Source organism: Centroberyx gerrardi, chromosome 5 (assembly GCF_048128805.1).
Source record: "Centroberyx gerrardi isolate f3 chromosome 5, fCenGer3.hap1.cur.20231027, whole genome shotgun sequence".
Lineage (NCBI taxonomy): Eukaryota > Metazoa > Chordata > Actinopteri > Beryciformes > Berycidae > Centroberyx > Centroberyx gerrardi.
In genome coordinates, this window is record NC_136001.1 from 6,201,537 (window position 1) to 6,218,024 (window position 16,488).

Consider the following 16,488-nt stretch of genomic DNA (forward strand, 5'->3'; position numbering starts at 1 on the left):
ACAAACCGATTATTTTTAGACTAAAAAACATAAAGCCAACACAGGTGATCTGATTCGGCCAATGGGCGCAGCACACATTGAACTTTTGACCTTCCACTTCCTGTTAGCCAGAGGCCAGAGCGCAATTTTTTGTAGCATTAGCTAAGTTACCATGGATCGTTTTTTTACTCCATAAACGTCCACGTGTGAGACTCAATCAAAACCTGGAAACGAGAGTGATTGTGAACCTAATACAGGTGATGTTAATAGGTCTCATGAAGGTGTAGACACAACGCTAGTAGTCACTGACCAGGACCAAGAAAAGCCAGAGGATGGAGATGAGGAAGGGGACCTGCACCTGCCCGCGATTGCTGCTGAGGATGCTAGCATTGCTGATGACATTAGCAATCATCCCCAAGAGGGCCCAAGACGGCCAGTTCTTCAAAAATACCCTGCACGGCCATTTAGGAATCAGCAGAGAAGTTTTAACAAAAGCTGGTTGGATCAATATGCATGGCTAGAATACAGCGTGTCCAAAGACGCCGCGTTTTGCTTTGCTTGTCGGCATTTTTGAGGGCACGGATTTCATTTGGAGCCAGCATTTACCAGCAACGGGTTCAACAACTGGCGAAAAGCATCAGCATCTCTGAAGAGTCATCATGAAAGTGTGGAACACAAATTTGCTATGGAGTGAGTTTAAACAAAAACAGACAAGCGGCTCAAAAATAGCAAACATGCTTGACAAGGGACATTCGGCATTGGTTATGGAGAACCGAAAGTACATAAAGGCTGTGGTGGAATGCCTACGCTATACAGCTTGCCAGGGGATCGCACAGCGAGGTCACATTGAGGGTGAGGACTCATCTAATAGAGGTAGTTTTCGCGAGCTTCTGCATGTCATTGGAATGTTTGATGCAACAGTGGACAAGAAGTTAGCCAGCAATCCATCAACTGGCGGCATGAGTTTGTGATCTCAGAATCTGAGGCTGAAATGGGCACAAACCTGTGTCTGTTGCTTGCTGCTTGTGTGCAAGCCCTGTCCGTGGCATAATTGTGTGAAATCTTATATTCAGAGAGGTGTGTTTACGTAGGCAGGCTTGTGAACCACATCTATATCCCATGAGCTGAATATCTCACCTTGTGTTTAACACAGAATGACATTGTAACTGTGTGTGTGTACGTGTGTCGGGGTTGTTGCAGTAGAAATTAAACTGTGGCGACCGGCACATTAATGGGAAACACTAAATTTCAGAGCACCCTCGCTGAAAAGTCGAACAACCCCATAGCACCAGCAAAAGAAAATCTCTGGCGCTGCCACTGGGCTCGCCTTAAATGATAAATGGCTTGTTGAATGATAGAAAGTGGTGATAAATGACGGAAATGCCTGTGTGTTTATCAAATCACCACCATTTTAATCAAATCACTTAACAATTTATCACTCAGTTTTTCAGTTCACATGCATTTTATTCACTCTTGTTTTTAATTCACCAGCATTTTCATCACATCTATTTTTATCATTTAATTTTTGTTACTTCCACCTGTGTGTTTGTTTGCACACTGAAGGCAAGGGGTGACGTTTTCCAGTTTTACTGCCAAAAAAACTAACGCAGACACAGGGGTAAAGCTTATACTGTCCTCTCACACACACACACACACACACACACACTGGTGTTGCTTCAGTATGACGTGACTTGGCATCTGTGCCTTCAGTGCAGACGCTCTGATGTCAAAATGAAGAGTCTCATTCCAAAATGAGATGTCACTTCATCATACAGAATGACTGCAGGCATGAGAGTGAAGCACATTTTGGGCTGCTACTTAAGATATGAGTCATATTAAGACCTTTGCTTACAAAGCAGTTATGTTGGTGAAGACAGAATCATCTGCGTTTCTGAAATGTTGAATGTAGTCAAGAGTGGGGAATGATATATTCATTTAAAATGTATATATATATTCATTTATATTTATATATATATTCATTTATATTCATTTAAACTAACTAAAATTGTGCTTAAGATGGAGTCTGTTGGTCTAAGGCCACCAGTGTTGGGTGGTTAAGTGTTACAGTAAGTTACTACTTTACCCAGCAATGTGTAGTGTAACAAATTGATATTTCAAGTCAGTCAAGTTACCAGTCAAAAAAACATGAAGTTGTTAATATTGCTATCACCCCCTCTAAATATCAGATTAATGACACTGATTTGATTTCCTCATAATTAGTCGTCGTGCTCCCACACTGAGGAGAAATGGTAGAAAAGTTGTCTTTCTCTGGGTGGTATTCCCACTACTTTGATTTTATCCAGTAAAAGGACGTCAATAAGATTTGACATCAACACTCTTTGGTTTCCTGATCATTCACAGGAGAGGAAACTGACTGATTTTAGAAGGGAAGACAGGACGAAATTGCCAGTTTTGGGGAGAAGTAATAGCAGGAGTAGTGTAATGAATCACTGCTCCCAGGGAGTAATACTTTTGAAATGAGTGACTTATCTACTCACTCTCTGACTTGTAAAGCATCCAGACTGTTTGTGGTTTCTGTCTGGGACCGGTGCTGCTGTGGTCGGAGGGCTTGGTGTCCGCCACCGGCTCTTGCCATCAAAGTCAAAGCGGCCCGACGACGCCCTCAGCAGGCCTCCTCTGTGCCTGCTGGCACTAAATACCCCCCCCCCCACACACACACACACACACACACACACACACACACACACACTCCCCACCCCACCTCCCAGTATCCCATTGGCAAAGTCCTCAGAGAGCAGAAAGACAGTGCCAAGCGCCAGACTGACCATCTGGGTCTCAGTCCTTCTTCCTCTATATCTCTCCCCTTCCTTTGTCTCTCTCTCTCTCTCTCTCTCTCTCTCTCTCTCTCTCTTTCTCTCTTTCTCTCTCTCTCTCTCTGTCCCCCCCTCTCTCCCATTTCAGCATAATTCCTTCTTTTTTCCTCCTTTTATATTTGACTTTCTATATCTTTCTCTCTTCCCCTTCATTTCACTTATAAAAATATTTTGTCCTTGTTGGACTCTATTTGTGTGTGTCTCACTTCTGCTCTTTTGTTACTCTGTTTAAAGTGATAATATAAGTGATAATATAAATAAATGCCTGTTCTGCCACTCTCTATTACTGATTGCTATAACACAATAATGATTCAACCTATATTCCATTCATGAAAGCTTTTCCATCTGCTGTTCTAAACAGCCAGTGTCTGGTAGCTCTTTCCTGAGAAAAGGTTTGTTTGGAATAAACAGAAGAACTGGGTAGTTAGCATGAGCAGCCAGGGTGAACAGGCTGAACAGACAAAGAAAAGAGAAACTCAAACTTCATCAACAGAAAAGGAAACTTGGAAAAGTGTCTCTAAAAGGCTGGAAACCACATCAAAGAGTGTGTGCCTGGATTTGGCTATTGTTTAGTCAAATTATCTCACTGCTTTGCCAGATCAGTTTGTTTCAAGAAATGTCCCTTTTTTCAGGAGGATGTAACTTATTTTAAGACTTTTGCTTTAAACAAAGGAAACTGTCTTAACACAAATTTCCTCTTCCAAGATTCAATGCCTTGTTTCATGATCATTTCTTGAAAGAACTGATCATTCATATTGGCACGGATCAAGTCAAATTCATTGAAATGAGCAAAATCATCCAGTGTGGTGAGGTAACTTATTCTTTAATAGGCTGTATAACTCTGGACACAAGATAGAGTTACTTGCCAAACTTGTCAGTTTCGGCAGTGATCCAGAACCTCAGGCAGCCTCCTGTTGACATTTTCCCGTCGTGACCTTTGACCTTTGATAGTCCTTTGATAGCCGACTTTGGTCCGCCAGGTCACAAAGACGCTCTGCGGGGTCGACGCCTCCCTTGAGTTGCGTACAAGAGAGACGGACACAGACAGACAGACAGATGGAGAGAATGACAAAATGCGAGAATGGGAGGCAGAGAGGACTGGGAGGCACATCACTAAGGATCTCCGTTATTATCCCCCATCCAGCCAGCAGTCTGGACACGCTGCTTCACAACAAAGAAAGTGCCGATCTCTTCTGACGTACCGTGCGGCCCGGCGCCCCCCGGCCATCTTTTAGCCGCTCCGCCGCGGCTATAAATAGCGCCGGCTAGCGCGAGCTAACCAACTCAGTGGGGTGCGGTGTGCCAGGAGATGTTTCCACAAGGTCGGGTTTCATGTTGATGCGTTTCGCAGAACGGCCAGTTCCCCTCGTCCCTCTGAGCCTGCTGCTGTTGCATCCGGACGCCACATGCTGCAACTTAAGATGTTTAGCGCTGACGGAGAGGAAGGTTCATGTTTGAAACGGATACTGTTTGTCTGCGTTGTGCAGCATGACAGCTATGTACTGTATGTGGCAGATTAGCTCTTCTGTTTTGTAGCTGGGTGACCCTTTGCCTATATATTCATACTGTCAGTATCATGGCTATGCAGAGTCATATAAATGATTATGCATATGTGTTACGTTCCCCAGAATCACTAGGTACACTCAGGGGTTAAAGTGGGATTTGGCAGGTGCAAATTTCCTGCATTTCTACACCACCTAACCTCTTGGATTAAGTCAAGAAACAGCAACCCTGTATAATGTTAACCAAAAATGTAAAATTATGTTATAATTACTAGATTTCAGCATTGAGGTGCTTACATTCATGATTTTGCATAGGCATACTAACCTAAAAACCTATTATTGGGAATCGCGAGAAACTTTCAGAGCGACAGACACAGTAACCAGAGTAACTCACTCTCACTCCTGCCTGCGTGTGCACGGCGCGAGAGGAGAGGGAGAGACGCAGAAGAGCCGCTGACTGAGATTACTCTGAGCACCATGCATGGGAATAAATTACAATATAATAGATTTGTGTATATTTCTCTCTATTCAGATGGTCTGAATAACTCTCTGCTGCACGGTGCTGCTCTGTCTCGTCTCGTGCGCTGTCAGTGTCTCTTTTCACGCCGCGACATTATCAGTTATGAATTTGTTTTTCACTGCGTGAGAAAATTGTGGCATGAGAGCGTGTGAAAAATGTCAATTGCATTAGTCTCACGGTCAATGCGTGAGAGTTGGCAGCCCTGTGAACTCGCTTGACATTATTATGTATGAAACTGCCAAAGGTGCCGGAACGCCGTTCCGGATCGTTCCGGCCCACTTTAACCCCTGGGTACACTATCTTCAGTCTTTCTCTTTCATTTTCTTTGGCCATTTACCTTCAATTGCAGGGAAAACTTCAGGGCCTTCTGTACAGCTGCTTCTGAACTGGTGTTTTTTAATAGTGGTGCTGTTTTTTTAATAGTAGTGGTGGTTGTGTACTGGTACCAAGTGATAACAAGTCCTTTAGTCGAGTCAATCTTATTTTGAGTCTTGAATCTTATTTTTCTCAAAACAAGTGAAAGTGCGATAACAGAACTTGGTGCAAATCATCTTTCTTCGGGAATTTTCTTTTATCAAGTGACTACATTTTGATACTAGAGATCTATCTTGTTTCAAGATTTAGCTTTTTTTTGTTTTGTTTCAAGAAAATTCTCAAAACAAGTGAAACTGCATTGGTAGATTGTATTTCAAATGTTTCAAGGAAAACAAGATTTTAACAATTGATGCTAGACTGATTAACTTGTTATTCACTATGGTCATATGTCAGAGGACCCTCTGCCTTCTAAGAGATGAGTGGACCACAATAACACCAGGAAAAAACACTACCAGCTCCATGATGATGATTACACTATTATTTAAAATATTGTGAGCCTCTCAGCGATAGTAGCAGTAGCAGCAGTACTAGTAGTAATAGTAGTATTAGTTGTAGTAGTAGTAGCAGTAGTTGTAGAAATAATAGCAGTAGTAGTAATAGTAATACTTGATTTATGTTTAATGTGTTTTTAAACTCGTCAAATAAATCAAATCAAATTGTTATCATTATAAAATGTAGATCACAGCCAAAGTGTATATAATTTCCTTATTGGTTTAACATGACCCAGAAGAAGACGTCTCTTTACCCCTCAGTGAGCGCTGCCAGTGTGTGTGTGTGTGTGTGTGTGTGTGTGTGTGTGTGTGTGGCCCCTGGGGACAGGGCTTGGTCACCACTGATAGTGCTGATCAGTGACAGTCCAGTGGCACTCCTTAACGCCTTGCTGCCTCACAAACAGATGGGACCAGAGGAGCACTGTCATCATCTCCCCCTCTCTCACACACATTCACACACACACACACACACAATAATTCCCTCATATGGACATGTTACACAAATATAGACACACACATACACTTACAAATGCAAACCATACACGTGTATGGACACACTTGCCTTCATATGGACACACATGCATAAATGCACGTGCACACACACACACACACACACACGCCTTCACACAGTGACTAGGTCTGTTTGTTGCCATATCTGCACCCCCCCGGGGCGCCTTGTTTCAGCAGTAATGACTCCTGTAAAGACCATGGGGAGAGCAGGGAAGATCAGCCGTGGGTCAGCTGCTTGCTTATATAATGATGTACCAAGGATGAATGGAGGGGCACTGAATAGTGACTCTGGTCTAAATTCAGATGCAGACTGGCAAGCAGAATAACATCACTGCCATATCTGTCATTAGTGCTGAGTGTGGTGGGGGCCTGTCTTCCAAATTCACCAAAATTGTTTTATCTACTTAACTATGGAGTCGAGATAAAGCCACATAGAATTGCAAACCAAAAATACAGTATATACAATATTTACAAACACAAATGAAGAATTGTAAACAAACCCCTAAACCTAACCCTAACCCTAACCGAAGTACTGAAAACAAAAAACAACAACACAATTTGTAAACAAAACCTAACTATTGTAAACAGTGGGAATTTGATTCATCATTTTGGAAAAGTTCTACATCTCAACAATAGAACATTTCGGTCACAGTCCTGCCATTTGAAAAATTGCCAATTTTTGGCCATATGTTAAAGCTATAGAAAGCAACCAAATGTGGTCTGACACACTTTTACCTTTGCAAAGATTTACTTTGGTTGCTCTAACATTTGGCAGTTAAGGAATTATGCCTCCCTTCCTGTTTGCATGTCTTCGCTGTCAACTTCTTTTGTGCGTCATGCCCAAACGGTTACAACTAGGCTGTCAAAATTCTGTGATACAACGATGATGTAGGCAGTTGAAATATGCTGTGTGTAACATTTGGTGGAGAATGAGGCAACTTTGTAGGGGAAATAAAAAGCGCCTGATGGTGGCACTATGGAGCATGATCACACTGTGAGGTCCATCCCAAACATTTGGATTGGCCAACTTCATTTGTACACCACAGCCAAACTGTTTGGATTTGCAAAACTCTGGGTAGGCTAATGCCGTAATCTAGGAAGTCCATATATGCTGTGTGCAAAATTTTGTTGCCATTGGATTCATTTTGCGGGACAAATAGCGAAAACTAGGTTTTGCATAAAATTCAAAACTATCATGGAAATGAAAATCAGGACCTTACAGTTCAGGAGTTATTAGCCATAACGTGAAGTTGTTTGCTATAGCGCCACCATCTGGTCCATCGGTGTCATTTTTGTTGCCTGAGTAGTGAGAGAAATTTGAATTCAGATTTTTAATAAAAGGCCAATAAGAGCAAACTAATATATTAATCTAACCTTAACGATGATATTTTATACTTACAGGTACCACTTAATGAACTTTGTAAAATTACAATTACAACAAATACAACCAAATACTTATTATGATATCAATATTCAATCAATTTATTATTTTCTTGTTAAAACAACAACACCAATGATAATAAAGTGGTGTATGACACTGGCTGCCATGTTGGACTCTCCTGTGACAATCTTGCATAAACATTCCATTTTCAACACTGAGAAACATCACAGCATCTCATAACCATAGAAAATAACATTACAACCACAGCAAAGCAGTGAAAATAAGAAAATATATCCTAAAAAAATAAAAAGCATTCAAGACACTGAGATAAATAGCCAGGGGAATAAAATATGAAACCACAGTTTCCATATCTTGTGTTGGCACAATTTAATAACACAAATGTGAGGTGGGGGGGTAGATCAATCATTTGTAAGTGGATGTACAATAAAAGAATAATAATAATAATTAAAAAAAAAAGAAAAAGAAGACAGCTTTTGAGTTGAGTTGCCCTCACTGAGCTTGGCCCCGGCATATGACTCATTCAGAGGGACTAACAATTACTGATGAAGTTTAAATGTCATGGTTGGCACATTTGACGCCACCATATAAAAAACTAGACCACAGAGACAGTGCAATCCACAAATCATTAAAAAAACTACAAAACAAAACAAAAAAAACAACCATCTTTCCTACAAAAAATTCCGTCATACCAAATTCCCTCTCATTTCTGCACTGTGCAGTGAATTAGTACAAAAAGTAGAATGTGTGTAAAATCAGTGAAACCAATCTATTTGCCTTCCACAACTGCACAGACTTGTATTCGAAGATAAGAGTGAAGTGACAAATGTTTCTTTGTCGTCCAACCAAATCCATAAACAAAAATATTTTAGTGGTGACTGTAGTTGCAACTCATAATTTTATGAAATGAGCACGAACTCTGAAACACAGATTATGTGTTGTGGACATGAATAACATGAATGTTATGTTCCTCCACCATGAAAGGATTACGTGACAATAGCAAGAATTGGACATGCTATTTTCACCTGTTCATCACATGAAAAGGTTAAGTTGAGGCAAGTAAAACAATTAAGAACCAAAACTTTGGTTAAGGTTAGGGTAAGATTTTGGTAATGGTTACATAAACAAATTTAGCTGAAAATGGAAACTTGCATGTCTTTGCATGCGTCGGGAATTGAACCCGGGTCGTCGGAGTTGAGTTGGTTTGTGACACAAGACTTGTAACTGTTGCATATTCTAAATACAAAAAAAAGTAACTGTATTCTGTTTCATTACCTAAAAAAAAAAAATAATGTATTCAGATCACAGATACTGGTGAAAAATTAGAGGATTACTTCTGGGAATAATTCTAAAGTGAAAGGCCGTTTAATAGTGGCAGGTGTTCTGAAATTTGTGTTTGAATGCAAACCTGAAATACATTTCATGAACTTTTTTTTCTCATTTCAAATTTCTCACTTCTTCTTATCTGTACCCAAAGTGCCCAAAGTAATTTGAAAATCACTTAAAGGGTCTATGTGTAATTTCTGGTCCAATGGTGGCCTCTATCGTTCAGCGATGTCATGACAACAACACTCTGCCCTCCGTAGAGCGAGACCATCATCAGCATGGTGGGCAGGTTGGACTGTTTCACAACCAACAACAAGGAACGTTCTATCATGTTTTACAGAGTTGGCGCATTTTTTTTTATTCGATGGACGCTTGTCGTGATTAGGATACTGACATCATCATGATTTCTGTTGTCTGTGGATTTTTGAACATATTGAAGGTAAGGAGTCGCTATTTTGTGAGTGAAGTAACTCCACTTCTCCGGTGCATAAATGGGCCGGTCTTCAAATTCAAGCTGTTTGGAGGATTATATACATGCCAAATTTACCAGAACACCCTACCGATTAGTAATAAAGTCTCAAATTATATTTTCCGATGTGCGTTTTTTGCCGATAATTAAGGCAAAAACAAATTGCCAGATTTTTGAACGGACCTTGGCGTGGCAGGAGGGCCTTCAAACAACAACAAAAACATTAGCCTCGGCCCGCTCCTGTGTTTCTGAATGCAGAAATCTCTGCAGCACATGCATCGTGGCTGTTCACTTTGTTCACTCACTACCATTCAGGAGCCTCTGCTGATATTTACTAGTCATATTATGTTTCAGTAAAGCAGAAATATTGCACATTTAGCCTTTAAAGTAATTAGAAGTTTGGGTAACCTCTTGGATTACATTGCTGATTACAATTTTGATGAGGTAACTATTAACTGTAATGGAATCCATTTTTAAAGTAAGCTACCCAACCCTGAATGTCTTCGCCTATCCACCTCCCCCAACCTCCACACCCTTACTTTCCACCGCGCTATTTCATGCTTCTAGTCCTGTCTCCTCCACCTAATCCTTTCATGGTGGGGAAACGTATTTTGCCTGCTTTTCACGTTATTTGCATTTGAAGACATTGTGCTCATTTCACAAAATTGCATGAGACCAGGCTGGTAGTTGAGACAGATCTAGTGGGAAACTCTTGTCCTGAGAAAACCCTAAGACTTTTGTTATTCTCTCAGGGGGTTTCAGTCACATGTTGAAACAAAATGTCTCGGTGACGTCACCCTTATCGTACAAAACTCTCAGCTGAATATAAAACTTTCTAAATATTTGGAGGGGGCCCAGTATGGGACCATGTGGAATCCCGCCCACTGCCGTCAAGGTGAGCCGCCTCTGTTCCGTACTGTCTTCAGCCCAGAAAGATTATATGACAAACTGGGGTGCAGCACGCGCACACACACACACACACACACTGTAGTTGGAGTTCCACTTTTTTTGTTATTTGTTGTCCAAAACAAGTGATATCAAGCACACCAAAGTATACATTTATGTGTATTTTTTTCACCCTTCTTTTAATAACCCCCTCCTCCACCACCCACCCACCCAATACTTTATGGTTAGTTGTCATGTCACTCTTTCATTGCCACGCCCCTCAGGTTGGTAAAAACGGTCTGAGGACGAGAAGCACTCCTTTTAGAAAAGCCTCCCAAAATGGAAAAATGAACAAACAGTTGGCAATTAACAAACAAACAAAAAGATGAACGAGAAAGAAGGAAAACAGCTCCTCAAAACACTATTATGATACTTGTTCATATTTTACCAAGAAAACATACATTTTTGCATTTACAAGGTCTAGAAGTGCTGATTGGTGGAAGTTGAGGGGAAGAAGGGTGTTTTGGGGCCAAAGTCAGGATCTGGGTCTACAGTGGGATCTTGGTGGGTAGTATATCAGGCATTTGGGATTTCACGCATTTCTCGAATTATTTGCTACAGCTTCTAAACAGGAGCTGCACCGCTCGTGGAGGGAAGAGGGTATCACAATGTGGGGAAAGCACCATACAAAGGAATTAACCACACAACCGTGCAGCTTTCTATTCCCACATGTTGTATCCTGCCAGGGCTTTGACAGGAGGGTGGAGGAGTCGCTGTAGCACTAGAGGCCAACTCCACTGACCTGAATCAGGTCAGTGGATGTGCACCAGCACATCTAAAGCAGGTTCCAAATAACATGAATTCTATATGAAGTTACCATCAAACGCAATTCCCCAGATGTAGAACAAACTTCAGCTCAGGCCAAAGGGTCACAGCAAAGGATCAGGAGCTGGGAGTTTGGTCCATGCTGTAAATTTGTGTGAAAACTTTAGGACAAACTCTAAGAGTTGATAACCTGGCAGCCCGTTTCGATCTGGACTGGGTTTCCCAAAACCAGTCGGCATAAAGATTATCTGGCTTCATTCATTTGACCTAGAATGGGTGAATAGAACTGAATAGACAGACATACTGTATCTCAGCGTTAAGATGCTTTTGGGAAACCCAGCTATGGTTTAGAATCAAATTATGTGTTGCATCTTGCATGAAAATACTCACATGCCATTTGTATGAACCAGAGGTTCCCTTGCCGCGTTTGCTTGTATAGTATAGTATCCCTCTGTTGTCCAGAAATGTCTTTTTCAACGCTGTCAGGCATATTGCCAGAAAGCAGCATTGGACATTTGACCTTGGTTTTGAAAAGAGACCCATCCTCTGCTGTAAATGTGCAGAAAAGATAAAGAGATTTGTGCTAGCAGAGACTGCGTTTGAATTGCATACATTTGAATTTGATGTGCTCATATTGAACCACTGAATTTAAAAAAAAGATTTAGTTGAATAAATGAATTCAAAAACTGATTTTGTAAGGCACAATTTGAAAATGAATGCAAAGCCTTGAAATTGAATGTGATTATTCCTGAATTCAATTTGAAACTATCATTTCAAATTCAGTTTTCACAATTCAGGTTGAGCGCTCTGAGACACATCTGGGGACTTAGGAAAAGCAAACAAACAACGATTCAACCCAACAACGTCTGAGAGCGTACCTGTACTGGTACACTAGCTAGTTCAGGTTTTTTTTGAGTCTTGTTTCTGCACTTTCACTAGCTACCTTTCAGCCAGGAACTCTAGAAAATTGCACCAAACAGGTAGCATATGTCTGGAACTAAAAGTAGTAGTACCAGTACTGAGTTTGAAATTATAGTTAAAGGTTAAATTCAATAATAATCAGATTCAATTTCAAACCATTGCATTCGATTTCAAATTGTGCCTTACAAATTCCAATTTTAAATTCATTTATTAAACAAATATATTTTTTTAATTCATTTATTAAACAAATATTTTTTTTAATTCATTTATTAAACAAATATTTTTTTAAAATTCATTTATTAAACAAATATATTTTTTTAATTCAGCAGTATGAAATTCAAATTCACGCAATTCAAATACAACCTCTGCTGGCACTAACCTCTCTCCGTACAAGGGTCCTGGGTGTAATGGGACCGGGAAAACGGCCCAGCGCACGATGGCGTTGCGTTGATGAACGTGCGCCGGCTCTGTCCTCTCAACATGAACGCTCAGCTCTGTGCTCTTCACTCAGCGGGCCCGGATGGTGCTGCAAACCACCTGTTGGACTCCACTCGCTGTGTCTGACTCTGAGGACCGCTGAGCGTACAGTAAGCCTTGTCTTTGCAAGCCTGAGATAGATGCAGCATGCAGGGCCTTTCCTTGTGGCGGGCGTTACAAACAAAACCCAGTGGACTAGAGCGGGAAAAAAACAAAAAACAGAACGTGGTGAAATGCCAAGAATGAAATAGCTGAAGGCGGCGTTGACATTTCTCATGCCAGTTGCCTTTCAGCTTCCTTGTTTAGCTGCTATCATTAGCGATGTTGTGTTGAGTAAAGGATGACTGGTGGGTCAGAATTACACACAGGTTCAAAAGATTGGTAGAGTCCACACTTCTTTCAGGACATGACAATGGAAAAGGGGTTTTCTATTCCACAGCTTCCAGGGTTATTTCATGTCGGGGCAAAAAAAAATGCTTGAAGTGTCTCTTTTTACCCTGTTTCCATAGAAACATCTCATTTACATATATCATTTTTTTGTAATTCCCGGGATCAGACCCTGTCATGTACAAAGAGAGAAGTTGAAAATTGGCCTGAAAAAGACGGTCTTCAAAATTACACTATGGCTGTACAAAATTCTTCTTTTTTTTCCTTCTTCTTGTGGTTTTTTTGTTAGTTTTTTTTTTTTTTTGGCTTATTTTATTATTATCTCAGAAGTAGCACCTGTGTGCTTTTACATACGCACTTCATAATGATTACTTTTAAAGCTGGAAATTGCTCGTTTTCCACTCTCGTTATCAATAACTTCATAATCTTTGATATAACAACAGTATGTGACAGTAACACTGTATGCCATGAATGATTATATCCCAGAGTTTTATAAAGCTGATCATTAATATTTCCTCTCCGGATGAATTTCTCTTCAAACAGACAAACAGTTTCCCTTTGTCAATAAATTCCACGTCAGTCCTATTTTACAAACTGCTGGGCTTTGGCCTCCAAGCCCAAATCGAGGGGTTAACCTGAAGAGCTTAGGAGAGGAGGAGGAGGAGGAGGAGGATGGAGGGAGGGAGTTGGAAGAGGAGGAGAGGGAGGAGGAAGCCGGAGGCAGATGAGGAGTTCAGTTCTCAGTGGAACCGCTGGACTCCAAACCTTGGATCCTTGGTGTCCCGGATTTCAATCTGGAAGAGGCACAGAGAGAAAAGAGAGAGAGCATCAGGGCGGCTGCAGTGATGACAACATCTAGATGAGGAAAGTGGAGGAGAGGGCTATAGGGGCGAGCAAGGGAAATCTCAGGCATGTGCCTGGCCAGGGGAGAGAGAGGAGGGGAGGACACAACAGAGGCTGACAAGGGTTAAGACTCATTCATGCCCTGTGTGTGTTGTACAGTGACTCTCTTCACTCAAATGGTCCAAAATGCCAAAACTTACATAAAAACTTCACATGGCGCTGGCACAGATCTGAACTTTTTTATGTTCGGATAACTAGGAACCAGTTTTGGGTATTTTCTGCTTAACTTCACATAGCATTCATGTACTATGTTGTGCCCTAAAATTTCAAAAGTAATAAATGTAGTAAATGTAAATATAACTATTTTTGTTTTATTTAAGTTGTTATGCACATAATGCAATTTGTATATTAACTTATTATGACTCAAAATGTTATTTTATAGATTTTTCATTTTACTGATTGTCAGTTATTTGTAAACTAAAAATTGTAATAAAAACAAATATATAGTTATATGAAATTATTAGTTGAACACGGCCCCCATTCATCTGTTACTTAAACTGCAGAATCAAAGTGAAAATAACTGAATAACTTATTTTATTATTTAGAATTTGATGTTATTTTGCTCAGACTACATACTATTCTGTGTGCAGTTTGACAGGTTTCATTATGCTTTCATGGCAAGGACATATATACCTAATTAATGATCAGTTTATCAATTAATGATCAGTTAATTAGAATGTGATCTCAGGCTCCCTAGTTGATCAGCTGCTTACATTTCTTCTATGGAGAATACAGTAACATGAGCTAACAGCTTATAACAAGTTACATACTGTAGAAGCTCTGCTGATACAACAATGTGATTTATTATAAAATGCCAGAGTATGTGTTGTCTTGCCATCATAAAAAGCAACATATATCACCATACATGTGAATGTGTGAGTGTTGTATAATACAGCATGTATATACAGTATGTGTATTTGTACAATTTGCACTGTTTGTCCTTTGTTTAAGTTCCCCTGTGTAGGAAATGTGCTATATAAATAAACTTTACTTACTTACAGTACAGTGCTGCATGGCAGCAGTCCATGTGCACCAACAGATGACAAATACAAACCATGTCTGTTGTTTATTGATCAATTAATACTAAAACATTGTGTAATTGTGAAATTCTAACTTTAAGTATAAATCTTCACATCTTAGTTATGATATTTGACACAACTCCCATAATCCTCTTCTTGCATGCAAATACATTTCAATGACATCACACAATAAAACTGCCAAAATATAAAATACCCAAATTTAAAAAGTAAATTGTTCCACTATGGTTCAGACCAAATAAAACCAACTGTAGTGTGATCGCTCTCTTAATGACTTGGGAGACAGTGTACAGCTATGGCATCCCGATATTGATGTGACAGGACTGCAGAGGCTCGGGTACCGCAGCTAAATGGATGCGGCTGTTTGACTGGCATCGGCCATGTAATCACATCATCATTTGTGGATGGTCATTTTGGATAGTTATCTCTGCACTTAATCTCCTTCCTCTGTGTGCCGGTCTGGTCGATTTGGCTGTGAGTGGAAGCGGCTGAAGCGGCTGAAGCGGCTGAAGCGGCGTAAGGGCCCTGACATATGAGTCACTGTGAGCCGGCGAGATGTGGAATATGAAAGGGACTAAAAACAAACATTAAAAAAAAACATACTAATGTAATAGGATTGAAAGGTCACACCTCAATACATTTTCTCTGACATTTTCCAGACTTGACCCCTTGAAACAACGCTCCATTCTGTTTGATAAATGCGTATTCCTTCTCTCAATGCGGTATTATTCTAGATGGCTTTTGCTGTTTTTTTATGTTTGAAATGTATAGTATAAACCAGTGGTTCTCACCGTGGGGTGCGGGGACCACCAGGGGTCCTTGAGGAGGTTCCAGGGGGTCCCCAGCAAATTGCTGAATTGTTAAACTTCAGCATTATCTCATTTACAAGAAGTTAACAGAATGTAGAAGAATGACTGTTTTGATCATAGTTTCTCTGTTATGTCTCTACCTACAATACAGATAGTCATGGGATTCTGGACAAAATCGTATCTAACAATAAAAATATTTTCAGATTTGGGTTCAAGAGACAAAATCTCATCAAATGGGGGTCTGTGGCTCTAATGTGAACTAAATTAGGGGTCATTGATATGAAAAAGGTTGAGAATCACTGCTATAAACTATGGCGTGACCATGAAAATGGCAAGTTTTCATTTCCTTTGAGAAACAGCGGCTACCCTTTGCCAAACTTATTACACCATTAAAGGATAACTTTGGCGATTTTGGACCTATAAATAATTTGTCTCTTACATACGTGTAGTATTTGGACCTGCAGAGAAAATTGACTCCAGAGTCAGCTGTCAGTTGAAACGACAGCTCCACAGGAAGCTGAGAGTAAACATGACACAGTTCCTCCATTACACACACTTTCACTAATCAGGAAATCACAGAACTATTTTCTCTGCCACAGCACAGACTGCTGAAAGTGTGTTACTGGTGGAGTGATCTAGTTTTGGACGGTCAGATTGTAAACAGTAGAGTTTGGAAGAAGACGATCTGCTGAGTGGAAACGGTGCGGTGCCGCTGCTTTCCTTTCCTGGCCGTGGAGAGAAATATGTCGGTCGGTCGCCATGTCGTTTTCACAGGCTGGCTTTTTGGAAATATTTTGACAAATGTTTGGACTCCATATTCAATATTGCCTGTGGGGCCA

General features: G+C 40.5%; 2 protein-coding genes across 2 annotated transcripts in view; one reads left to right on the plus strand and one right to left on the minus strand.

The window, feature by feature from the left end:
* The window catches only part of LOC139913137 (NACHT, LRR and PYD domains-containing protein 3-like), a 108,486-nt gene that overhangs the window by 64,703 nt on the left and 27,295 nt on the right, over positions 1 to 16,488 (plus strand). The gene's annotated exons all lie outside the window — the stretch shown is intronic.
* Positions 13,641 to 16,488, minus strand: part of lhfpl4a (LHFPL tetraspan subfamily member 4a) — a 55,884-nt gene continuing 53,036 nt past the window's right edge. The window contains exon 6 of the mRNA XM_071900213.1: positions 13,641 to 13,694. Coding sequence (XP_071756314.1) covers positions 13,641 to 13,694 — 54 coding nt within the window. The remainder of the gene's footprint in view (positions 13,695 to 16,488) is intronic.